Source organism: Sardina pilchardus, chromosome 4, assembly GCF_963854185.1.
Source record: "Sardina pilchardus chromosome 4, fSarPil1.1, whole genome shotgun sequence".
In the NCBI taxonomy this organism is placed as follows: Eukaryota; Metazoa; Chordata; class Actinopteri; order Clupeiformes; family Clupeidae; genus Sardina; species Sardina pilchardus.
In genome coordinates, this window is record NC_084997.1 from 29,415,610 (window position 1) to 29,440,637 (window position 25,028).

General features: G+C 46.6%; 1 protein-coding gene across 2 annotated transcripts; it reads left to right on the forward strand.

The window, feature by feature from the left end:
* The first annotated feature begins 166 nt into the window (after positions 1-166).
* Positions 167-24,960, forward strand: smarcal1 (SWI/SNF related, matrix associated, actin dependent regulator of chromatin, subfamily a-like 1). Of its 2 annotated transcripts, XM_062534928.1 has the most exons (18): positions 167-185; positions 637-936; positions 1,205-1,841; positions 2,518-2,568; positions 3,421-3,681; positions 4,258-4,308; positions 5,338-5,554; positions 6,483-6,633; positions 11,761-11,922; positions 13,298-13,363; positions 15,314-15,454; positions 15,952-16,170; positions 17,324-17,394; positions 17,970-18,069; positions 18,691-18,873; positions 21,839-21,939; positions 22,922-23,018; positions 23,898-24,960. In XM_062534928.1, the coding sequence occupies exons 2-18, from the start codon at positions 694-696 to the stop codon at positions 24,120-24,122; spliced, it is 2,976 nt and encodes a 991-aa protein (XP_062390912.1). In that variant the 5' UTR covers positions 167-185; positions 637-693; the 3' UTR covers positions 24,123-24,960. The 2 variants fall into 2 exon arrangements, with proteins under 2 accessions (XP_062390912.1, XP_062390913.1); XM_062534929.1 differs by lacking the exons at positions 167-185; positions 22,922-23,018 and having other exon boundaries at positions 227-936; positions 23,898-24,112.
* Positions 24,961-25,028: the final 68 nt, after the last annotated feature.

Here is a 25,028-nt window from a genome sequence, read left to right on the forward strand (position 1 = left end):
ATTACACTGAACAATTGGAAACGTTTAACATAAAGACAAAATATGTTGCCATCTAGTTCAAACTCTCGAACCCTGAAATCGCTCTGTACTTGCATTGGAAGACTCACATGTCCCTCCTTCCCTCTGGTTTGTTGTGGTTTGGCGTCATATCCGCCCAGCGGAACCCGCGATAGTTCAACTGGAAGGTAGCTCGAGTTGAGTTGTTTGTTTGTTTGGGCTTGTTCAGTATTGAGTATTGTTAAGTATTGAAAAGTTTCCGGCTGAAACGGGCTCAGTTTAGTTTCAGCAAATAAGACAATGTCAGTCTGTAACTAACGTTACGTTTTTAGATTGCAGATTGTCATGTGCTGGTTAACTAGACTAGCTTACATAGCTAACGTTGGTGCTAGTCATCTAAAACAAACAGGTAACGTTAACGTTACAGAACGTTACATAATCTATTCGTTTACTTACTGATCTTAACAAGATTACATTCTAGCAAACTTTCTTTCTGTCCGTTTAAGTTGCCTTGAACCACAGCAAAGTTAGCTAACATTAGCGTTAATGCTTATCCTGTATGTCAGTTGATGGGCACACCATCGCTACGTCAGTACGTGATACACCTGTCTAAACGATAATTTTTCGAGCTAACTACAGTTCCACTAGTCCCACGACTGTCTTGGAAACTTGGTGTCATATGGTTATCTTGTAACTATGTCTACGTTAACGGCTGAGCAACAGCGAAAAATAGAAGAAAACAGACAGCGAGCACTGGCAAGGAGAGCAGAGAGACTAGCGCAGGGCTCTCGTCAGCAGGATACTGGAACAAGCAACGCGAATGCTTGCAGTAGACCCCCAGGCAACAGTGTATTATTATCCACAACAGAGCCGACAACCGCAGTGTATAGCAGGCCAGTAGAGAAGTGTCAACCCGATGCGGCTACTGCAAGCAAACAGGTAAGGAATGGACCGATTTATGTCATTCATTGTCCCGAACTACATAAACTGCTGAAACTAACTTAGATATATGTTGGTGATTTGTTTGGATTCCTATTGTTACCAGCGTAAATATCTGAAGGTGTTTTTATTATCAATACTTTCTCAGTGCTATAAATAGCAGATGATCTTCAAAAGCTGTGGAATCTTGTAAATGCAGTGCTGTGTAAACTGTTATAAGTAGGTTACTTCTGTTATATTTGTCAATTTTTTATTTTTTTTTCCTTAGGCTAAACTGATAGACCCCCTTCCCCTTCATAAAGGACCAGAAACTCAGCACAGGACAGAGTATCGTCCCACAAACCCGTCTGCCTTTAAATCTCCACAGCCAAACAGTGCTTCCAGTTTTACACCACCACAATCAACAAACAGGTTGGGCTTTAAACCGCCTCAGTCTACGAACACTTCACACATCAAACCACCACCACAGAATACGAACGCTTCAAACTTCAAACCACCACCACAGAATTCAAATACTTCAAGCTTCAAACCACCACCACCACCACAACAGTCTACAAACTCTTCCAGCTTCAGACCTCAACAGCCTGCCAAGTTAGTTGACGGCTCCTCGGGAGTGTGTGGAGCAGCCTCCAAGGCCACCAACTTCTACGGTTCAGGGCCTCGCCAGTTAGCACAAGCTCCTGCTGCTGCTGCTGCTGCTGCAGCCTCCTCTGCGTCTCATGCTTCTTCTGCGGAGAAACAGCCACCCCGAGCCCCAGAGGCAGCTGGAGGAGCAGCTGCGAAGAAGCCGGCTATTTCCGTGAGAGGGAGATGTGTGTCTCATGGCGCGGAGCGCTTCAGAGTGGAGGTCGGCTACCACGCACAGCTCATCGCTGCGTTCAAGAACGTCCCCTCCAGGAACTACGGTGAGTCTGTGTGTGTTTACGCTCATATCATACTCTTGTGGTGGTCATAGAGATAATTATTAATATACTCTACAAATGATTATACTACACAAGAAACTGACTTTCTAAATAGTTTACATTACGTTCTCTTTGGCATACTCCCAACATGGCCGCCGAACACTTTATGACGTAAGGTGGCGACACCTAATAGTATAATAATTGTAGGAAATAGACAGTGCCACTACTATGACAATGTATGCATTGTTAAGCAGAGGCAGACATTCCTGGTTCCAGAGTGTAAAAGTCCTGCCATAATATTCTTTGGCCATGCCAATTCAGCTATTTAGGATGAGATGGTTCACTAAATGGTTGGATAAAATACTTGGCAGGACTTTTACTTTCTGAACCCGGGATGTCCGCATCTGTTGTTAAGCAATACAATGACATATTATCACGATTTGCATTACTACAATACAAGTGTAAAGAATTTGCAGACCATACCGGCCTGTCCTAAACCATATACAAACTTCAAAAGCAAATCAATTGATGAATTTATCCTTGCATCAGCCAACCAGTCAAGTTCAAAAACACCTTCATATTTAGATGTTAAAATCAGTGCACTTGATATACTGTATGATGCTGGATCATTTATGGCAAACCAATGCATTGCCAATCTGCTTCAAATTTCCTTCCTCAGATCCCGCAACAAAGATGTGGAACTTCGGTCTGGAGGACTACGGCCAACTGAGTAAGGCCATGTGTTCACTGTTTGTTCAGTACCTTCTAGCTCACCCAGATTATACTCTACGACAGATCAATGCTTCAGACCTGGATAGATAATGGTGCATTAGTGCAGATGGTTAGTCATGGGCTCCTACAGAAAAATAAATAGGTATATAAAATAAATAGGTACAGTATATAAAATAGGGGCTGCACAAAGATATTGTGATTTGCGATATGATTTTTTGAATGTCAGTGAATTGTTTCAGTTCAGTGTTCCAAAATGTCTGTTTAAATTGTGCCACCTCTGATTGGTGAGTGTGGGAGGCACAGCCTGTTGGTCAACAGAAATCCTCCAGATGTGAGATTTTTTTCTGAGGTTGCAGGCCAACAGCTGCTGTGCTAAATGTGAATGTAATATTGATCAGATCAGATCAGTGTAGTGAGCGAAAATAACAACCAAAGATCCTTAATTACTGACAAGATAGAGCAACGTAATGCATCTCTATGGAAGCAAAATTCGAAAAGTTCCTGTCTGCTTAAAGAGGCTTGTTGCAAAGACGTCATAGTGGGATATCGATCTCTGTCAGATCGGCAAGCAGTTCAGTTCGAATGTTAGCAGGTCTGCTTAAAGGGGGATTTAGCCCCCCTCCCCCTTGTGAAGACAGAACGCGGAAATGATCGAAGGTTTGCGCCTCTCGCTCCGCTTTAACCCTCTCTGTAACAACACTTTCACCTGAACTTTCCCCTGTACACTTTAGAGCTGCAAAAACTCATATCAATAAAAAGTGAAAGACTTTGAATCTCTGTTGACACGACTAACCATGTCCGACATTCTGAGACTCTTAACGGCTGCCCTCTCTCCCTCCTCTCGCCGCAGTGGCGGAAGCCGCCGGCATCCCCGCGGTGGCCCTGAAACCGCTGGAGGGGATGGAGGGGCTGGACGTTGCCGTGGCGACCAGCCGGGCGCGGGACGGCGCGGCGCTGGCGGCGCTGATGAAGCTCTGTCAAGGCTGGCAGAAGCCCGGCGCGGGCGTGCACGGGCAGTGTGTCCTCACCAGCCGCGCCCGCTTTGAGGTGGACGTGCCCTACCAAGCCGACGTCATCGCGGCCTTCAAGCAGATGCCCTCCAGGAACTATGGTGAGAGCGGTCAAGGGGGGAGGGGGCATGGGGGCAGTTAAAGAGGAACTATGCAGTTTTTGGCGATTACTTTTTGTTTTATTGCTTTTTCGTTTTTTTCCCACTCATTTTACGCTTGCAGTTGCCCGCTTATCACCCAGTTGCCACTATTGGCAATAATAATGCCTTTACAGCACGCAAAGGAAACAAGAGGTTGTGTTTAAAAAGAAGCCAACTTGTTCAGTTTCTTGTACATCTTTCTTTGGTCCTACAGTGATAGTAAGCTAGTTTACAGTTGATTCCATTGTTGTGAAGCCTGTTGTGAAGAAATGTAATTGGTGTGGAAGTGCATTGGTTTGTGTACTTGTGTTATAAGTGATCTACATGGTGATAAAACTATGATAATGGCATCATCTTTTGAACATTTAAAATTCTGTCTGTTTGCAGAGTATATTTCTACTCAGCCTTGCAGTATTGGACAGTTAAAAGCTTTCATATTCACTTCAATCTGTGTGTTCGTATGTACCCAAGTCCTCAAAAATGCTTGTTTTGTCTGTGTGATCAATGCTCCTATTGACATCTAATGCCTTGTTTCAGACATGAAGACCAGGAAGTGGAGTTTCCTGCTGGAGGATTATGGGAAACTGAGTGAGTATGTGCTTATCAGTGCTGGGAAGTCTCATGTTTATCAGAGCCTCACATCAGAGTCTCTCTCACGAACACGATGCGCCTCTTTCTCTCTGTCTCTCTCTCGTCTGGCATCCTTTCCCCCTTTCAAGAGCGTAATCCTCCTCTTCCATATGCCTCCCCCACCGCTGCTGTGATTTCCCTACGAGCCCGAGGCCCGCGGCGAGTCTCGTTTAGCAGACTCTATTACCCGCCGACCGCCTGCCACACTCACTTAGAGCGGAGTGGAGCGAGGAGAGTGCAGTTTGTTTTCATCGGGACAGTGAAACAGCATGGGAAGAACGGAGGCATCCTAACCACACGGCTCTCTTCTTGTAGACTTTGAAGTGGCTCCAGATTGAGAGCGAATGATCGAGCCAATATGGAGACCTTTTTGTCTGCCAGGAATGCACCTGTTATACTCACTCACTCTCGACTGTAATTAGCGTTTTTCATTTATTAAGAGTCAGTCAGTCAGTCAGTCTGTCAAGTCGGTGTTTAAACCTGTGAGGCAAATAATGATCTCGGCGTGGGGCTGATTGCTGTTAGAAGTGTACGTAATCATTCCACTTCAGTAATATTCATCATCATTTGTTTACTTATTTGCACCCTCTGTGCTTTATTTACCCCCTGCTGTTTGTTCATTCATCAACTCACACACTCACACACTCACACACTCACACACTCACTCACTCACTCTCTCACTCTCTCACTCTCTCACTCTCTCACTCTCTCACTCTCTCACTCACTCACTCACTCACTCACTCACTCACTCTCTCACTCCTCACTCTCTTTCTCTCTCTCTCTCTCTCTCTCTCTCTCTCACTCACACACACACACACACACACATTTTTTTTTACCATACCATTTTATATTGCTGCCTTTGTATTTATTTATCCATTTACGCAATGATTTACCTATTTGTTTATTTACATGGTTATCCTCACTCTATTACTATTTTATATTTACATTGTTATTATTTATCTATTTGTTTGTTTGTTTACCTTCCAGTGGAGGTGCTGAACGGCATCTCGTCGGTGGAGGTGGAGCCCCTGCCCAGGGCGGTGGTGCAGATCCTCTCGTCCCAGTTTGAGAAGAGCGCGTCCCGGGGAGCAGGAGCAGGGGCAGGGGCAGGAGCAGGGGCCGGAGAGGTGGAGGAGGCGGACCTGTCACAGGTGGACCACACCATCACCAAGAGCCTCATGCCCTTCCAGAGAGAAGGCGTCTAGTAGGTTCTTCTTACTTACTCCCTGTGTTTTGATTGGCTAGCCCAGATGTCAGCGACCGATGCTTTCGGTGTATGTGGCCACTCTCCCGACCAAGACGCGGAAAGGTTTTCATGGTTCTAAAATCGTACAGTGTGACATGGTAGATCGTAAACGACAATCGTGAGCGACAAAAAAATTGTATAGTCTGACCAGGCCATTACACATACGTAGTTATGTGTGCATAAACACATGTTTCCCTGTGCTGCGTTGTACACACGAGGGGACTGGTGCAAAGCCTGTGACGTTGCAGCCCGCTGAACTGATAGTGATGGGACCAGCGGGCTTAATAGTCACGGAATGGCTGTGTAATGACATCTGATTGGATCCCATTAATAATGGATGTAGCTGTTTGGCTGTGGTGGCAAGATGCTTCATTAGCCTACTGCAGCCCCTGCAGCATCATGGCAGACTTTGGAAAACATCATGAAAAACAACCATGAATAACTTTGTTTTAGTAAACAACATTTTAGTAATATTTGACACCGAACTGTATTATTCAGTATAATTTAGAGCCTACTCTGTAAATACTTGATCGATGACTTGTAAAACAGACAGACAGACCGACTCTGAAACTGAGTGTCCTGCTCTCTGTCTCTCTCTCTCCCTCCCTCTCTCACTCTCTCTCCCTCCCTCCCTCTCTCTCTCTCTCTCTCTCTCCCTCCCTCTCTCACTCTCTATCTCCCTTTCTCTCTATCTCTCTCACTCTCTCTCGCTTCCTATCTCTCTCACTCCCTGCCTCTCCTTCCCTCCCCCCTCTCTCTCTCTCTCTCTCTCTCTCTCTCCCTCCATCCCTCCCTCCCTCTCTCTATCTCTGTGTCCCCATGTCTCCGTGTGACGGTGTGGTGTGGTGCGGTGTGGTGGCATATGGCATATGGCGTGGTGCTGCAGCTACGCGGTGTCCAGGGAGGGCCGGCTGCTGCTGGCCGATGACATGGGCCTGGGGAAGACGGTGCAGGCCATCTGCATCGCTGCCTACTACAAGAGCGAGTGGCCACTGCTGGTCGTGTCGCCGTCCTCCGTGCGCTTCACCTGGGCCGAGGTAATAACCACATCATCTTCATCATCATCATCTTCATCATCATCCTCTTAATCCATCATTCTCATCATCCTCATCATCATTGTAAAATATGGGCCGATAGGGAGCTGTTGTAACCCTTGCCAATAATCAGAACTTTTCATTGCAACCACCACTATCATCATCATTATTGACAAAACTGTTATAGAGGATGATAAAGTGTAGGACTCCTCATCCCATTGTTCGTATCAATGTTTTCCCAACAGTAAAAACAACAACAACAACAACATCATAACATCTTAGACTCTACAGTATATAGTGTACCCAAGGTAGCTTATCACATGTAGACTACAGTTAAAGACCATAGGCCTTGGAGAAAAGGTTTAAAGAGGTTCTTTACGATGCCCTTGATGTTAATCTCATCAGCAACATTGGTCACATGTTGCTTCTCTCTCAACACTTTGCACCAGGAAATCAGTCATTCGCCGCGGTTCCCAGATTTGTTAAGAAGCTCTTAAGTGCTAAGATCTTCGTAGGAGCGTTCTTAGAATGTTCTTAGAGCGCTTCTAAGAAAATCTTAGCACTTAAGTTAAGAGCTTCTTAATGAATCTGGGAAACGCGGCCATTAGCAGTTGAAGAGGTTCTTTACGATGCCCTTGGTGTTGATCTTTCCAGCAACATCGTTTGTCACATGTTGCATCTCTCAACACTTTGCACCCAGCCAGGAAATCAGTCATTTGCAGTGCACAACGCTCACTCTGTTCAGCTTTAGCCATCGTTGTCCCCAGTACAGTTAGATAGACACTTCTGTTCTCTAATCTGATCTGTTGAACGCTACTGAGCTCCCTGGTGCCTTCAGCTAGATGCACACACACACACACACACACACACACACACACACACACACACACACACACACTGACATTGAGCCTCATGGTTTTTATTCTCTCATCTGATCTGTTTACTGAGCTCCAATGCCCCCCAAACACACACACACACACACACACACACACACACACACACACACACACACACCCAGCTATATGTCAGCTCTCTTAGTTGAGCCATTGCTGTATGGAAATAGATGTACAGCCGTTGTGCTAACCTCAGAGACAGGCACTCTTTTTACAAATGTTTAACTCCGCCCCTGAGAACACAGAGTCCCATTTCCCAGACCCCCAGACCCTCGCCGTTTAAAGCCCCATCTCTGCTGTCTGCGCTGCTCATCCTAATGACACAGGGGCCGATCGGCCGGACCGGATTGGCTCTCGGGAGACCCCCGTGAGTCGTTAAGTCTGCGAGGAACGCTTTTATCCGCCGGGTAAATAATAGGCTGCGCTGCGGAGCGCGCGGAGTCGGCCCAGCGCCCGCGTGTTGCCGCGGTAATGGCCAGTGATGAAAGGGCTGTGTGTGTGACGTGCGCTTGATGTGGTCCAGTATTAGTGTGCGGCTCTCGCATGGGGCTCTCTGGCCCAGTTGGGCCTCTCTGGGATCAGTGGCGTCTTCTTCTTCTTTTTCTTTTTCTTTTTCTTTTGTTTCTGCTTTTTCTTCTTCTGTATCTAGAGTTATTATTCTGTGGTTTGTATTCTGGCTGGGTCTAACGAGCTCCCTCTGCAAAGCCCCTATGGTCTTACACAGACACACACACACACACTCATACACACATACACACACACACACACACACACACACACACACACATACACACACTCACTCACACACACACACACACACACACACACAAAGGTCCTTGCTGACAGGGCTGCGCACATAAAGGGGTCAGTGATATGGGTGATTAAGGCAGCTGTCAGAGTGGGGCAAACAGCAGAAGTTTGAGCAGATAAGTTAGTGAGGCTCTGCCCCAGAAAGGCATGACACACACACACACACACACATACACACACACACACACACTCATATTTACACACACACACATGCACACACCTACTCACATACATGTGGAGAAACACACACGCACACACACACACACACACACACACACACACACACACACACACACACACACACACACACACACACACACACACACAGACACACATCTATAGTACTCACATACTTTTGGAGAAACACAGACACACACACACACACACACACACACACACACACACACACACTCACATACATTTGGAGACACACACACACACACTCACACACACACATCTGTGTCCTTGTTGCTCAGAACATTGCCCTCCTTCCCTGTGTGTTCTGTCAGTTTTGCTTTAAAGGCGGGCGGACATCACGGTGACCTGAGCCCTGGTCTCTGCTCTGCTGCGTCGTGTGCTGCTCTGGGAGGCCACAGCATCCTGTGTGTGTGTGTGTGTGTGTGTGTGTGTATTGTTTGTGTGTGTGTGTGTGTGTATTGTTTGTGTGTGTGTGTGTGTGTGTGTGTGTGTGTGTGTGTGTGTGTGTGTGTGTGTGTGTGTGTGTGTGTGTGTGTGTGTGTGTGTGTGTGTGTGTGTGTGTGTGTGTGTGTGTGTGTGTGTGTGTGTGTGTGTGTGTGTGTGTGTGTGTGTGTGTGTGTGTGTGTAGCTCCCTGCTGAGTTCTCTCCTTAAAGCAGCATGCTGCAATCAGCACTCCTATTTTGAGGACACGTTTAACTCTTCACCTCGTTTTGTGTTAAGGGACTTTTGAATTCATTTTGACGGTGTGTGATCATGTGATTGTATGAAGGTCACGTCTGTCATTCCCACTGAACGTCCGTCCAGGCGATTCTTCCATTTAGAGTTCTGTGTTCCTTGCCATGTTAAAACGGTGGAAAGGCTTTCATGAGACGGTCTTATTGTCATTTGCCTGGTGAGCACGGCTGCCAGCTCTTTCATAAGTGCCTGTGTGTGTGTGTGTGTGTGTGAGTGTGTGTGTGTTGTTTAGCGTTGACAGAGCTTTCGCATGCCTCTTAAAGGGATATTCCGCCATTTTTGGAAATACGCTCATTTTCCACCTCCCCTCGAGCAAAACAATCGATATTTACCTTGTTCCCGTTCATCCAGCCATTCTGTGAGTCTGGCGATACAACTTTTAGCTTCAGCCTAGCATAGATCATTGAATCGGATTAGACCATTAGCTTCTCGCCTGCTAGCTTCATGTTTAAAAGTGACTAAGATTTCTGGTAATTTTCCCATTTAAAACGTGTCTCCTCTCAAGTTAGAAAGTGCAATAAGACCAACTGAAAATTAAACCTGGCGTTTTTCTAGGCTGATTTGACATGGAACTACACTCTCATCTGGCGTAATAATCAAGGCAACTTGCAAACGTACCATAGGCGCAGTGATATCGTACGCAGCATCTGAAAATAGTCCCCATAGACAACAAGCAGTAGAAGTGCCAGTAGTTTGTAAGTTGCCTTGATTATTACGCCAGATGAGAGTGTAGTTCCATGTCAAATCAGCCTAGAAAAACGCCAGGTTTCATTTTCAGTTGGTCTTATTGCACTTTCTAACTTGAGAGGAGACACGTTTTAAATGGGAAAATTACCAGAAATCTTAGTCACTTTTAAACATGAAGCTAGCAGGCGAGGAGCTAATGGTCTAATCCGATTCAATGATCTATGCTAGGCTGAAGCTAAAAGTTGTATCGCCAGACTCACAGAATGGCTGGATGAACGGGAACAAGGTAAATATCGATTGTTTTGCTCGAGGGGAGGTGGAAAATGAGCGTATTTCCAAAAATGGCGGAATATCCCTTTAAGTAGCTAGCCTGCTCGCTCCAGACCCAAACTCCCGCTGTTCTAAAGTTCTGTGTTCTAAATAGCACGCTGTGCGGTTCTGTGGAGCGGTCCACTGTTCTCCGCCTCTCCTCCATCAGACGGTCTTACTTGAGTCCCCCCCACACACACTTACACACACACACACTTACACACACACACACACACACACACACACACACACACACACACACACACACACACACACACTCTGACTCACGCCGTGGAGTTATTTACGGTCACTGTTTGCTGTGGAGACCGACTCTTTTAGCCAGTGTTGTTCTTCCTGCCTAGATAAGATCTGGAGGGTTTAGTTAACAGCTAATTCAGACTTTTAATTCAAACTGTTTACCCGTGGAGTCTAAACACACTCAGGTTGATTGTTTCAGACGTGATGCTCTCCTGTAAAGCTGCCAGGCAGGAGTGTGAGTGTGTGTTTGTGTGTGTGTGTGTGTGCGCTTGAAGCTGCCTCAGTGTTTATAAAAGAGCATTAAGCCGCCATGTTTATGAGAGAGTATTAAGCCGCAGTGTTTATGACAGAGTATTATGCACATGTGTGAGCTTTGTCACGCACACTCTGATGTTAAACACCTGTCTCTGTTTCTCTGTCTGTCTGTCTGTCTCTGTCTTTTCTTCTACCCATTCCCCTGATCATTTTACCCATAATTCTCTCTGTGTTCTCCATCACTCTCTCCATCTAACCTCTCTTTCTTTTTGTTTATATTTCTTTGCCCTTCCTCCCTCTCTCTCTCTCTCTCTCTCCCTCTCTCTCTCTCTCTCGCTCTCCCACCTGTCTGCATTGCTTTCTCTTACAATTCTATCTTTTCTACACTCTGTCCTTTGATTCCTCTCTATCTATCTCTCCTGTTACCTTGTTGTCGTCCTCCCTCGCTCCTTTTATATTCTTTTCTTTATCTGCCGTTTCTTTTCTATTCTAATCCCTCTCTCTCCCTCCTTCTCTTCTTCTGTATATCATGCTCTCCCCTGTCCCTCTTCCTTACTCTCCTTTACCCTTCTCCTTCTGTCATTCTATCCTCCTCCCTCCCTCTCTCTTTTTCTCTTCCTCTCTATCCCTCCCTCTCTCTCTCACCCTCCATTTCTGGTCCCACCCTCTCTGTCTCCTTCATTCTCACTTTCTCTTCTTCTCTCCCCTCTCCCCCTCCCTCCATCCCTCTCTCTTCCTCTCCCTCTTCCTCTCCCTCTTCCTCTCCCTCCATCCCTCTCTCTGCCTCTCTCCCTCCCTCCATCCCTCGCCATCTCCTTCACTCTCACGTTCTCTTCTTCCCTCCCTCTCTCTCTCCCTCCATCCACCTCTCCTTCCCTCTCTCCCTCCATCCCTCCCTCCCTCCACCTCTCCCTCCACCTCTCCCTCTCTCTCTCTCTCTCCCTCCCTCTCTCCCTCTCTCTCTCTCTCTCTCCCTCCCTGCAGGCGTTCCGGCGCTGGCTGCCGTCGGTGGGGGCTGAGTGTGTGAACGTGTGTGTGACGGGGAGGGACAGCCTGCGCGGGGGCCTGGTCAACATCGTCAGCTACGACCTCCTGAGCAAAGTGGACAAGCAGAAGCCCGCAGAGCCCTTCAACGTGCTCATCATGGTCAGAGCCAGGCCACCGACAACACACACACACACACACACACACACACACACACATGCAAATACACACACACATACACACACACACGCACACACACACATATACACACACACACACACTCATATGCTTATGCGTGTGCTTACTCGCCTACACAAATACACACAGAGACTTTTCCTACACACACACACACACACACACACACACACACACTGCATACTCGTTCACATACTCACTCGCCTACACACATCCATATGCAGGCTCACACACATATAAACTCTCACAAACTCTCTCTCTCACACACACACACACACACACATACACACACACACACGTCTGCCAAGTGAATGCATATTCATGTCTGTGCATGGTTCCAAACATGACAGTGTGTGTGAAACGTGTGTGTGTTCAAGCCCTTTTCAAAGTGCTCATCATGTTGAGAGACAGGTCACTCACACAAATTGTCATGTGTGTGTGTGTGTGTGTGTGTGTGTGTGTGTGTGTGTGTTCATTTCTGTTAGGGTGTGCTGCAATGGTGAGTCACACCACGACCCGTCATCTGTGTGTGTGTGTGTGTGTGTGTGTGTGTGTGTGTGTGTGTGTGTGTGTGAGCCAGCGAGAAGACGAGATGGCGAGTGTGTTTCCTCTACTTGGTGACTAGCCCGATAGCACAGAGCGCATCACTCTGCAAGCCGATACGGCAAACAAACCAAACGTCAGCTCCTCTCAGCATTGGCCGGTGTGTGTGTGTGTGTGTGTGTGTGTGTGTGTGTGTGTGTGTGTGTGTGTGTGTGTGTGTGTGCTCTCCTCCACTCCTCTTGTCACTGGCTCTGGTGTGTGTGTGCCGATCTCTGCTCTGCCTTTAAAAAGAGTTCCAGTGTTCTAAGTTCTTCTTCTAGAACTTATCAGTCAGAGGTACGAAACTAGGATGTAGAACAGAGCTCAAGTCACCTTCATTCCTTCACCTCACAGAGAGGGAATATTGGGCCGTTTAATGTGTGTTACAATGTGGCATGTTGTGAATGACCAATATTTCCATACAGCTGTTTCCATTCGGGGAATAATTCAAATGTGAACTTTGGAAGTCCTCTTAGATTTTCTTTTTTCCACAGCATAACAAGAATATCTTGTGTACAGAGTGTGTGTCTAAGTGTGTGTGTTGTGTATCTAAGGCCCCTTCTCAACCTCTCTCCTTGATCCTCGGTCCTCTGGCTCATTCCCACTGATCTAAAGAACACTGGATAGACTATCCCATTGTTGCCGCCCGTCATTCTTTTATGGATCAGTGGAAACGAGCCGGAGGACCAAGGGAGGGAGGATAGATCAAATGACGAAAGAGAAGAGCCCTAAGTGTGCCGTTTGTCTGTCCCTCCTTTAGGATGAGTCCCACTTCCTGAAGAACATGAAGACCGCGCGCTGTCGAGCAGCCCTGCCTCTGTTAAAGGTACCGCCACGTCTCTCTCTCTCATACGCGTAGCACCTGAACAACAGACTTTACACACCTGGGCTCCTACACCTGGGCTCCTACACCTGGAGCGCAACAGAAGCACTCTTAGCGTTCATACAGTAGAGTGTAGAAAAAAATAGTTTCTGTAGACTAGACTAATTCGATTGAGTATGCCATACTCTCCCGTCTGATATAGCCACACACTGATTTATAGTGGAGTTGAGCCATAGTTTATAGTGGAGTTATTGATTATTGAGCCATTGATTATTGAGCCATTGATTATAGCGGAGTTATTGAGTCATTGATTATTGAGCCATTATTGACTAGTGGAGTTATTGAGTCATTGATTATTGAGCCATTGTCTTTAGTGGAGTTATTGAGCCATTGATTATTGAGCCATTGTCTACAGTGGAGTTATTGAGCCATTGATTATTGAGCCATTGATTATAGCTGAGTTATTGAGTCATTGATTATTGAGCCATTGTCTATAGTGGAGTTATTGAGCCATTGATTATAGCGGAGGCTAATTATTGCGGCGTATACTCCATGTAAGCCATGTAAGTCTTGCTGGCGGTGTGTCTCCTCTGTCACGGCGTGTGATGGCTGATGTGAAACGCTAGCCTAACTGAGAGCCGCATCCGCATCCGTTCCCAGTGGTCCGATTGGCTCGTGCGCCCGGGGCTTGCGTGGGCGGGGGGGGAGTGGCCGGATGTGTTGTGTTCAGTGGCAGCCTGGCGCACAGTCAGAGGAACTTTCCCAAGGGCTGAGCCCTCGACCTCCCTCACAAACAAGCCGCGCTGCTCCCACAAGCCCCTGGGGCAAGGTCCTTGCACACCTCCGGGGCCGTCACGCCTGATCTGTCCATCTTCATCCTCTCCTCCTCCATCTGTCTATCTATCCGTCCTCCCCCTCCCTTGCACACTCTCTCTCTCCCTGTCTCTATCTCTCTCTTTCTCTATTACTCTAGCACTCTCTTTCTCTCTCTAGCTTTCCCTCTCTCTCTCTCTCTCTCCCACTCTAGTGTTCTCTCTCCCTCTTTCTCTATTACGATAGTACTCTGTTTCTCTCTCTTTCGCTTTCTCTCTCTACCACTCTCTCTATAGCTCTCTCTCTCTCTCTAGCGTTCTCTCTCCCTCTTTCTCTATCACTCTAGCACTCTCTCTCTCTTAGCTCTCTCTCTCTCTCTCTCTCTCTAGCATTCCTTCTCCTTCTTTCTCTATTACTCTAGCACTCTCTCTCTCTTAGCTTTTTCTCTCTCTCTCTCTCTCTCCCTCCCCATGGCTCTATCTCTCCATCATATCTTCCAGGGAGGCGTAGTAAGCCGTTTATCTTGGAGGCAGGAGATAAAATAGGTCTCGGTCAATACCCAGTGACTTCACGTTGTTCCTGCCAGTGTTGTTCTCCTGACCTTTAGTGATCCGCAACGCCTCCGAGCCACGAGCTGAGTTATTCTGATGAGGGGTTGATTTATATGAGCTATCCACAGCTCCTGAAGCGTTTGGGCCATAAATATGTTACAGGGCTTAACTGATCCAGTACACTGTCTGCCACGGCGCTCTGGCAGAGGATTGATCATTCAAATGGTTATTTGAATACCCTAATTATGGCAGAAAAACAAATTAAAGTGCGATTTGCGATTCATCAGAAGTTTTTGGAGGCAAAAAGTATGCCTGCCGTGACGCCACTTCATCAAGATCTCATCAGCCTCTAATGAACGGAGATGAAGTGTTAGTGGCAGCAAAATATAACCACACTGTTGAATCGTCAAAGCCTCGAAAGACCAGAATCTGATATTGCGTGTCCTCTAACAGTTTTAAATATGATTTAATCATGTTATCGTTCTGTGCATGGATATATCAATGTGATGCATATTACATAGCATGGTAACTATATGCAGTTCAGTTGCAGCTATTTACTCTTTCCTGATTGGCTGTCCTGCTCTGACAGGCGGCCAAGCGAGTGATTCTGCTGTCGGGGACCCCAGCCATGTCCCGCCCCTCGGAACTCTACACCCAGATCCTGGCGGTGCGGCCCTCGCTTTTCCCGCGCTTCCACGACTTCGGCATGCGCTACTGTGGAGCCAAACAGGTGAGGCCTGGCTCCACCAATCACAGAAGTACACACGCTCATGGTTTTGCAGCTATGTTCAAATATTTTGTGGAGATCAGAATAGAAGTTAACTACTATCTATCTGTCTGTCTATCTATCTATCTATCTATCTATCTATCTATCTATCTATCTATCTATCTATCTGTCTCTTTCTCTCTCCATTTCTATTGCTCTCCCTCTATCTATTACCATCTCATTCTCTCTCTCTATTGCTTTCTCTCTCTCTCTCTCTCTCACCCTATCTTTCTCTCTCTCTCTCACTCTTATCATTCTCTCCCTCTGTTTTGCTCTCTCTCACGCTATCGTTCTCTGTCTCTCTCTCTCACTCTTATCGTTCTCTCTCTGTCTCTCTCTCACTCTATTACTCTCTCTCTCTCTCTCTCACACTCTATTGTTCTCTCTCTCTCTCTCTCTCACACACTCTATTGTTCTCTCTCTCTCCCCCTCTCTCTCTCCCTCCTCCGCCCCTCCTGCAGCATGCGTGGGGCTGGGACTACTCGGGCTCGTCCCACCTGACGGAGCTGCGCGTGCTGCTGGAGGAGAGCCTGATGCTGCGGCGGCTCAAGAGCGAGGTGCTCTCCCAGCTGCCCGCCAAGCAGCGCAAGGTGGTCGTGGTCACCACCGACGGCATCAACACCCGCACCAAGGCCGCGCTGTCCGCCGCCGCCAAGGACCTCGCCAGGGGAGGCCATAACGTAAGCGACCCCTACGACCTGTGTTTCTCATTATGCACAAAAAGTGCATGAGAGAGTGCAACGAATAAACGTCTAAGGGGTTTATTTCATAACGTGAATTTACAAAACAAGTAACATACTTAAAGAAACAAATGACACAAAGCACACATCCCCCTGGGTGGCATTATCAGGGGGCAGATGGAAGCTGGGTGGTGTTAACAGGGGGCAGATGGAAGCTGGGTGGCGTTAACAGGGGCAGATGGAAGCTGGGTATCGTTAAAAGGGGCAGATGGAAGCTGGGTGGCATTATCAGGGGGCAGATGGAAGCTGGGTATCGTTAACAGGGGCAGATGGAAGCTGGGTGGCGTGAACAGGGCGCAGTTGGAAGCTGGGTGGCGTTAAAAGGGGCAGATGGAAGCTGGGTGGCGTTAACAGGGGGCAGTTGGAAGCTGGGTATTGTTAACAGGGGGCAGTTGGAAGCTGGGTGGCGTTAACAGGGGGCAGATGGAAGCTGGGTATCGTTAACAGGGTCAGATGAAGCTGGGTGGCGTTAACAGGGGCAGATGGAAGCTGGGTGGCGTTAACAGGGGCAGATGGAAGCTGGGTATAGTTAACAGGGGCAGTTGGAAGCTGGGTGGCGTTAACAGGGGGCAGATGGAAGCTGGGTGGGAGTGTTGGTGGGACAGTAGGCAACAGTTCTTTGTGATAAATAAATCTTATTGGGTGGTTTTAGTTGTATGTGTTCCTGCACTTTTTTCCTCCTTTTCTCATGAGCAAACTTTCTAGTGAGTTTCTCTTTTATGGTCTCTGTACACATTTATTCCTAAAACCAATTTTCAGAAGTTGTTGATAAAGTTGATCATCAGTAAATGTATTTCCTTAAGTAGTATTACCAATCAATGTCAATTACTTACATTTTCAAAGACAAAGCAAGTGTATTAAGTTTGTAAGTGTTTAAAAGGTGTGTAAGCAAGAGTATAAAATCTGTTTCCTGGCAAGCATGTGCTTTATGTTGGGTGAGTGAATGTCTTTGTTACCTTTTGCATAATTCATGTCACACAGCTTCCCACTTGGTAAACAAACAAAGTGTGTGAGAGTTGTTGTTGTGTGTGCTGTGCAGAGATGAAATGATAATAATGATAAACTTCTGTTTTGATGTGCATTGAACCCGCAGAAGATGAAAGAGAAAGAAGCTCTTCTGGTTTATTTTAACCACACGGCGGAGGCCAAGATCCGGGCCATTATGTGAGTTTATTCAACACAATAAACAAACAACACAAACAAATAAACAAACAATCAAAACAAAGCATCATGCTACCACTACTCTTAGATGAGCCAGCTCTCTGTGCTTTGGGATGCACAACTAATTGATTTTTTAATCAAAATAAAAATTCAAGCTAATGCAAATAGCTAGTCCCAAAGGCTGGAATAGGCTCTTAGCAACGCCACTCTGTCTTGTCAAATCAAATCCCAATTGTGTCGATATGCCATATATGTCAGAAAAAAGATCACTAGATATTTTCTCAAAATCGTGCAATCCAGAAAAGCACTGTTCCTTAACCCCTTTCCTGCTCTGTTCTGTGTTCCGAAGCAGCATTCCTTAACCCCTTTCCTGCTCTGTTCTGTGTTCTAAAGCAGGGTTCCTTAACCCCTTTCCTGCTCTGTTCTGTGTTCTAAAGCAGGGTTCCTTAACCCCTTTCCTGCTCTGTTCTGTGTTCTAAAGCAGCTTTCCTTAACCCCTTTCCTGCTCGGTTCTGTGTTCTAAAGAAGGGTTCCTTAACGCCTGTTCTGCTCGGTTCTGTGTGGTTGTCTCTGCTCAGGGAGTACATCATGGACATGCTGGAGTGCAGAGAGAAGTTCCTGGTGTTCGCCCATCACAAGCTGGTGCTGGACAGCATCACCAGGGAGCTGGGAGAGAAGGTAAGAGGACACTTATCTCGATCGAGTCTTTAATGTACACAGGAGATCATCATTTAGACACATCGCTCCATGTTCCACATGATTTAGACACATCTTTGATTTGATTTGTTAAAAATGTAAAATGTTGGAGCTTGTCATCTTTATTTCTCAGGACTGGAGAGAGATTGGAGGCTTATGGGTTGGGCTCTGCTTAGGATTTCTCCATTTGCACACAATTGGATAGACCACACCAATCAGAGTAATGAAACAGCCTCCCATGAATCAAGGGACAACAGCCCAAATATATATATATTTTTTTTTTTGGACAAATTCTTTGATCGCTGTTTTCTGTCGCATCTGGATTGTTGGCCTGATTGGTTGAAGGACTATCCAAAAGCATACAGAGTCATTTGAACTATGCCCATTGATCATGCCTCTTGTGCAGTAGAAATAAAGTGCAGACTCCCCAGACTGATGTTCAATCTTAAAAGATGGAGCTTAGTATGGTGATAGCCAGACTAGGTAATTGCTTCTTACAAAGTATGATTAGAGCAAAATACAGCAAGGCAGGACAAGTTTGTTTATATAGCGCATTTCATACACACACACACACACGTTCCTTACATGTTCCGCGCCCCGCAGGGTGTGAGCTTCATCCGTATTGACGGTTCTACGCCGTCTGCGGAGCGTCAGCAGCTGTGCGAGCGGTTCCAGTTCTCGGAGAAGAGCTGCGTGGCCGTGCTGTCCATCACCGCCGCCAACATGGGCATCACGCTCCACGCCGCCAACCTGGTCGTGTTCGCCGAGCTCTTCTGGAACCCGGGGGTGAGTGTGTGTGTGTGTGTGTGTCAGGGTTCCACTGGTCACGGGAAACCTGGAATAGTCATGGAAGTCATAGTCTATTATAGTCTGTAATAATTAAGACGGAGTGCAGAATTACTGGAAGAGACATGTAATGGTTTGGGAGAACATTTGTGTTCAGTTCAAAATTGAACTTTTAACGGGAGCAAAGAGCAGTGTTGCAGACATTACATTCTTTTTTTATTGAAACTGGCAAGTCCAACCATCAACAGGGCCTTCTATATGTACAGTCTATGGCTCCTACCAACCACTCCACACTGCTGACCTGCTGGTGTTCACCAAGCTCTTCTGGAACCTGTGTGTGTCCGTGTGTGTGTGTGTGTGTGTGTTTGTGCGTGACTGTGTGTGTGTGTGTGTGTGTGTGTCTGTGTGTCTGGGCATCACGCTCCACGCTGCCGACCTGGTGGTGTTCGAAGTGTGTGTGTGTGTGTGTGTGCGACGTATATTTTTGCATATATGTGTGCATATATGTGTTTGTGTGCGTGACTGCGTGTGTACGTGTGTGTGTGTGTGTGTGTGTGTGTGTGTGTGCGACGTGTATGTGTGCATAAATGTGTGTGTGCGTGTGCATATATGTGTGTACATTTGTGTGTGTTTGTGTGCGTGACTGTGTGTGTGTGTGTGTGTGTGTGTGTGTGTGTGTGTGTGTGTGCATGACTGCCTTTGCGTAAATGTGTGCGTACATGGGCCTTACTTTGCTCACCAGCTTGTGTTTGCCAAGCTCTTCCGGAACTCTGCTGGTCTCTTGCTGTGTGTGTGTGTGTGGGTGGGTGTGTTTTTCTTTTCTCATGTTTTTGTGTGAGCATGCATGTGTTTTATCCCTTATCCGGTGTGTGTGTGTGCGTGTGTGTGTGTGTGAGAGAGAGAGAGAGAGAGAGAGAGAGAGAAAAAAAAAGAGAGATTGAGTGGGACGGTAAAGGGAATCTGAAGTGCTGTAGACTATCATTAAAGGCATAAAAAGTCCCAAAAATATAGTTAAAAAAATTAAATGTAGAGATAGTGGAGAATGACAGGAAGTGAATGGGAGAGAGAGCAGTGGTGGGATCGAGAAAGGACCACGGGGCGGGAATCGAACCCGGGTCGCCGGCGTCTGGTGCAGGTGCCCCAACCAGTCGAGCCCCAGCTGGGGACAGACTACATTTTGAATGAAGACTGGCCTGCACTGGTAGCACCCCTAATATGTAATGCTGTAGGCTTGGAGCCCTGGACATGAGTCATTCTCTCAGTGACAGTCTTCAAAGTCTACAGTGTACTGTATGTATGTAGGGGTCATCCCAGTATGTTCTCCGCATCCTATGAGTCTTCACACTATATGTGTCCTCTGTAGGAGTCTTCACAGTATGTGTCCTCTGTAGGAGTCTTCACAGTATATGTGTCCTGTAGGAGTCTTCACAGTATATGTGTCCTCTTTAGCCAGGAGTCTTCACAGTATATGTGTCCTCTTTAGCCAGGAGTCTTCACAGTATATGTGTCCTCTTTAGGAGTCTTCACAGTATATGTGTCCACTGTAGGAGTCTTCACAGTATATGTGTCCACTGTAGGAGTCTTCACAGTATATGTGTCCTCTGTAGGAGTCTTCACAGTATATGTGTCCTCTGTAGACAGGAGTCTTCACAGTATGTGTCCTCTGTAGGAGTCTTCCCAGTATGTGTCCTCTGTAGGAGTCTTCACAGTATATGTGTCCTCTGTAGACAGGAGTCTTCACAGTATGTGTCCTCTGTAGGAGTCTTCACAGTATGTGTCCTCTGTAGGAGTCTTTACAGTATTTGTCCTCTATAGCCAGGAGTCTTCACAGTATGTGTCCTTTGTAGGAGTCTTCACAGTATATGTGTCCTCTGTACCCCAAGAGTCCACACAATTCCTCCATCCACTTCTTCTCTGGAACCATGGTGGTTTAGTTTGTTTGTCCCCCCACATATCTTCCCTCCGTGTGTCTGAGTGAGAGCTGGCAGCAGCATTGACGACCGGTGGTTACGAGATGAAGCCTGATGAGATGTAATGCTGGCGGTCATTTATCCGTTTGTTTTGTCCACAGGAGGTGGAGTGGACCCACCCTCCAGGACGTGGAGTGTCCTTTTTGACATTTTTATTTGTAATTTATCCAATGTGTTTCATCGTATCTTGTAGTTCGGTAAAAGGCACCATTCGAGCCTTTTGCTCTCCAAGCACCTGTTGAACTGAAGAACCCCATTAATGCTGAAGAACCCCATTAATATAGTGCTTAGTGTTTAAGTATAGCGAAGGGGCATGTTGCTGTAGAGACTCGACAGCGCGGTGGTTTGAGCCATGTGGTAAGAGATTTTTTATCTCTCCCCTCAGAGCAAGAGCTGTCTCAAGGTTTCACCTTGTTGTGGTGCTTTTTTTTTTTTTCTCCGTCTGTGGCCTTAAACCGTTCTGGCTCACAGAGTTGAGTCGTGTGTCCTTTCATTGAAGCGGTTTTCCGTATAATGCGTGGCTGAAAGGGGGGAAATAAAAACAAGTTGGGGCCCAATGTGATTTGCGTTTAGCCGTAACGGGTGACGTAATCTCATTTCCTCCACACCCCCCCCAGGGTCAAACCGTACTCTTGCTGTGGCTTCAGCCATCGGTCGTCTGCAAAGCAGCTTGCTTGTAATGCCTTTAGTAAACACAGAGCCATCCGCAGATCAACTGAAGGTGTGTGTGTGTGTGTGTGTGTGTGTGTGTGTGTGTGAGATTCGCCAATCATGTGAAAATGAGATTTATCTGTGTTTGTGTGTGTTGCTGTGTGCGTCACGCACCAGCTAGCTAAAGGTGTGTACGTGTCTGTCTGGTGTTGCTGACTGTGTGTGTGTGTGTGTGTGTGTGTGTGTGCTCGTGTTCTCCTCAAGTCATCTGAAACCCATTTGTGTGTGTGTGTGTGTGTGTGTGTGTGTGTGTGTGTGTGTGTGTCTGTGCCCCTCTCCCCCAGGTGCTGGTCCAGGCGGAGGACCGGGTGCACCGCATAGGGCAGACCAGTAATGTGGACATCCATTACCTGGTGGCCAAAGGCACCGCGGACGACCATCTCTGGTGAGTAAGGCTGCACTGCACACTAGGCTCCGGTCACGGAGCCTGGACCAATCAGGGCTTCAGGACGCTCACTGGGCGCAGTGCAGTGTGTCTCCAGTGCTGCGTTTGGCCAATGTGACATGATGACTTTTATTTTGATACACTATTTTTTTAAATGATTTTGTCTTAGATCTTAGAGTGGAGCCCTAGGTGGTGGAGGTTTTTTTTTGTGTGTCTGATTTTCAGGGCACTCCCCTTCCTGCCCCTATTACACACACACACACACACACACAAACATACACACACACACACATGCATGCACGCACTGTCCATAGGCAATTTTAAGTATTATTTAAGCTGTTTCTAATAAATACAGCATGTAGACCCAGCACTAGAGATAATCTAGATCGGTCAACTCTTCACATGCTAGATAACCATGCATTATGTATATATTTATATTAAAATGTATGCTTTAATATCTAACTAAGTACATTCTTACAGTAATGTTTTTTATTTTTCGGCATTGCGTATGGTTGGGTTTCCTTGACTTCAGCCAACGTGAAGTCCAGTGTAGAAACTCACTAGTCACGCTCAGTTATTTCTGAATCTTTCCTACGTGTCCTTCAGTCCTGAATTGCGATACGTATTTACTTTTTTTTTAAACCCACGGCGTAATTGTTAGAGAGAAAACACAAGCGCTTGAGTTAAACATTAAAGTCTCCCTAGCAACGCTGCTCCTGCAGGTCAGGTCAGCCCTGACTGGACGAAGGCTGCGCGGGCCGTGTGTTTTGGTTGGCCGCGCTGATGTCCTAAGATAACAGCGCTCGGGGGCCAAGCGGCAAGCGCTGAGTGGAGTTTGCCGCACCACACCGCGCACTCTAAAAACATCTCTGTACCGGCCCAGCGAGGGCCTATTCAGTGCATGCTGCCCTAATGCACCCTTTTGTTACCCACTCCATCTCTTTGTGTGTGTGTGTGTGTGTGTCCGCGTGTCCACCCTCAGGCCGATGATTCAGGAGAAAATGAATGTACTGGAGCAGGTGGGACTGTCCGAGGCCAATATCTCCGACAGGGCCGAGTGTGCCAGCTTCCACAGCAAGGTCGTACACACACACACACACACAGACACACATACATATGGTTGCACACACACACACACAAACATGCTCACACACACGCGCAAACATGCTCACTCACACATGCAAATATGCTCACATACATGGGCAATACTCGCATGCACGCGCACACACACACACATATGGTTACACACGCACACACACACACACACACATGGACAATACACGGGCACATACACATAGTTGCCAACACAGTCACTCACATGGGCAGCAGATGTACACACACACAAATGTATGCATGCACACATATGCGGGTTTGCACACTCATGTACACTCACTGACACGCACTCACTCAATCTCATACTCCTTACTTCCATATGATCAGAAAAAATACAGTAGGATCCTAAATGTTTGATTTGTGTAAATTGTTTTTGAATTCATAAGAGAAATGCAGCGATCTTTCACATAGATCTCAGTTGCTCGAGGTCGCTGAATACTGTCAGTACAAACAAATAAATAAATACATAAATAAATAAATGGTTTTACCGAGCTCGGGTTGCTGCAGCCAACAGCTAAAGTAGCCAGGTAGCTACACCACTGAGAAATCGCCGGATTTCTCCTTTAAGCAAATTTATTCTAAAACCTTATCAGAAATCTTTCAATTCTGTATGTGTAAGAAAATATTAATAAAGTTGAATAATAAAGTTTTGTTTCCTTACTATAATTACCTATTTATAGCAAAGTGAATAGTTCTCCAATATTGGTCAATTAATTACACATATTGTAATTGTAGTTACTGTGTGTGTGTGTGTGTGTGTGTGTGTGTGTGTGTGTGTGTGTGTGTGTGTGTGTGTGTGTGTGTGTGTGTGTGGTTGTGTGTGTGTGTGCACTTTTGTGGCCCAGGACCCCACGCAGAGCACCATCACGGAGATGTTCCAGCGCTCGTTTACGGAGGACGAGGCGGACGAGGCGGCTCTGCTGGAGGCCGTGAGCGACTGGGACGACGCAGACGCAGACGCAGTCAAGGGCAGCAGCAGCAGCAGCAGCAGCAGCGTGCCTCGGAACGCAGACAAGTTCTCCGAGAGCCCCAGCAAGAAGAGACGCTTGGAGCACTACTTCAGCCGCTGAGACGACCGCACTTAGACGACATAGACAACTATATCTGCCCATGATCCGACCGCAGTGAGACGACATAGACAACTATGATGACCTGATAGCGTTTAGACAGTATGGACGACTATGATGACCTGATAGCGTTTAGACAGTATGGACGACTATGACGACCTGATAGCATTTAACTTTAGACAGTATGGACGACTATGACGACTGGATTGCGTTTAGACAGTATGGACGACTATGACGACCTGATAGCGTTTAGGCAGTATGGACGACTAACACGACCGGATAGCGTTTAGACAGTATGGACGACTATGACGACCGGATAGCGTTTAGACAGTATGGACGACTATGACGACCGGATAGCGTTTAGACAGTATGGACGACTATGACGACCTGATAGCGTTTAGACAGTATGGACGACTATGATGACCTGATAGCGTATGGACGACTTTGACGACCGCATAGCGTTTAGACAGTATGGACGTTTATGATGACCGCATAGCGTTTAGACAGTATGGACGACTAAATCGGCCGATGACCTGATTGTAGTTGGACCTTAAATTACAAGAGGACTGCGTTAGCCAATGATTAGTCTTCAGCTTGCCAGCAACATCACTACAGAGATGTCCCTTTTAAAAAGGCTGATTTGTTTGATTATGCTCTTTTGATTATGTTTTTATTTTTGTTTGGTTAAATATGTTAATAATAATAATAAATATTTTATATTCGTAACTGATGTTGAACCTTACCATCATGAAAGATCGCTTGAGATCTGAGTCCGCTCTTTGTGTGCCTTCTGTGAGAAAAGCCTGCGTAGCTTGCTGAATATAATAAAGAGTGTTTATTTCGTTTTCAGTTTTCTGTCTCTGTGTTAATCTTAACTTTATTTGTATAATTGCCGTATAACATTGAAAA

What these genes read in the sequence shown, in the direction of transcription:
- smarcal1 (XM_062534928.1), top strand. Translation starts at nt 694, where the DNA reads ATGTCTACGTTAACGGCTGAGCAACAGCGAAAAATAGAAGAAAACAGA. An exon ending in GGAGGATTATGGGAAACTGA is followed by an intron (nt 4,309 to 5,337) that starts GTGAGTATGTGC and finishes TTTACCTTCCAG; the next exon opens with TGGAGGTGCTGAACGGCATC. An exon ending in TCGCCAGGGGAGGCCATAAC is followed by an intron (nt 16,171 to 17,323) that starts GTAAGCGACCCC and finishes TTGAACCCGCAG; the next exon opens with AAGATGAAAGAGAAAGAAGC.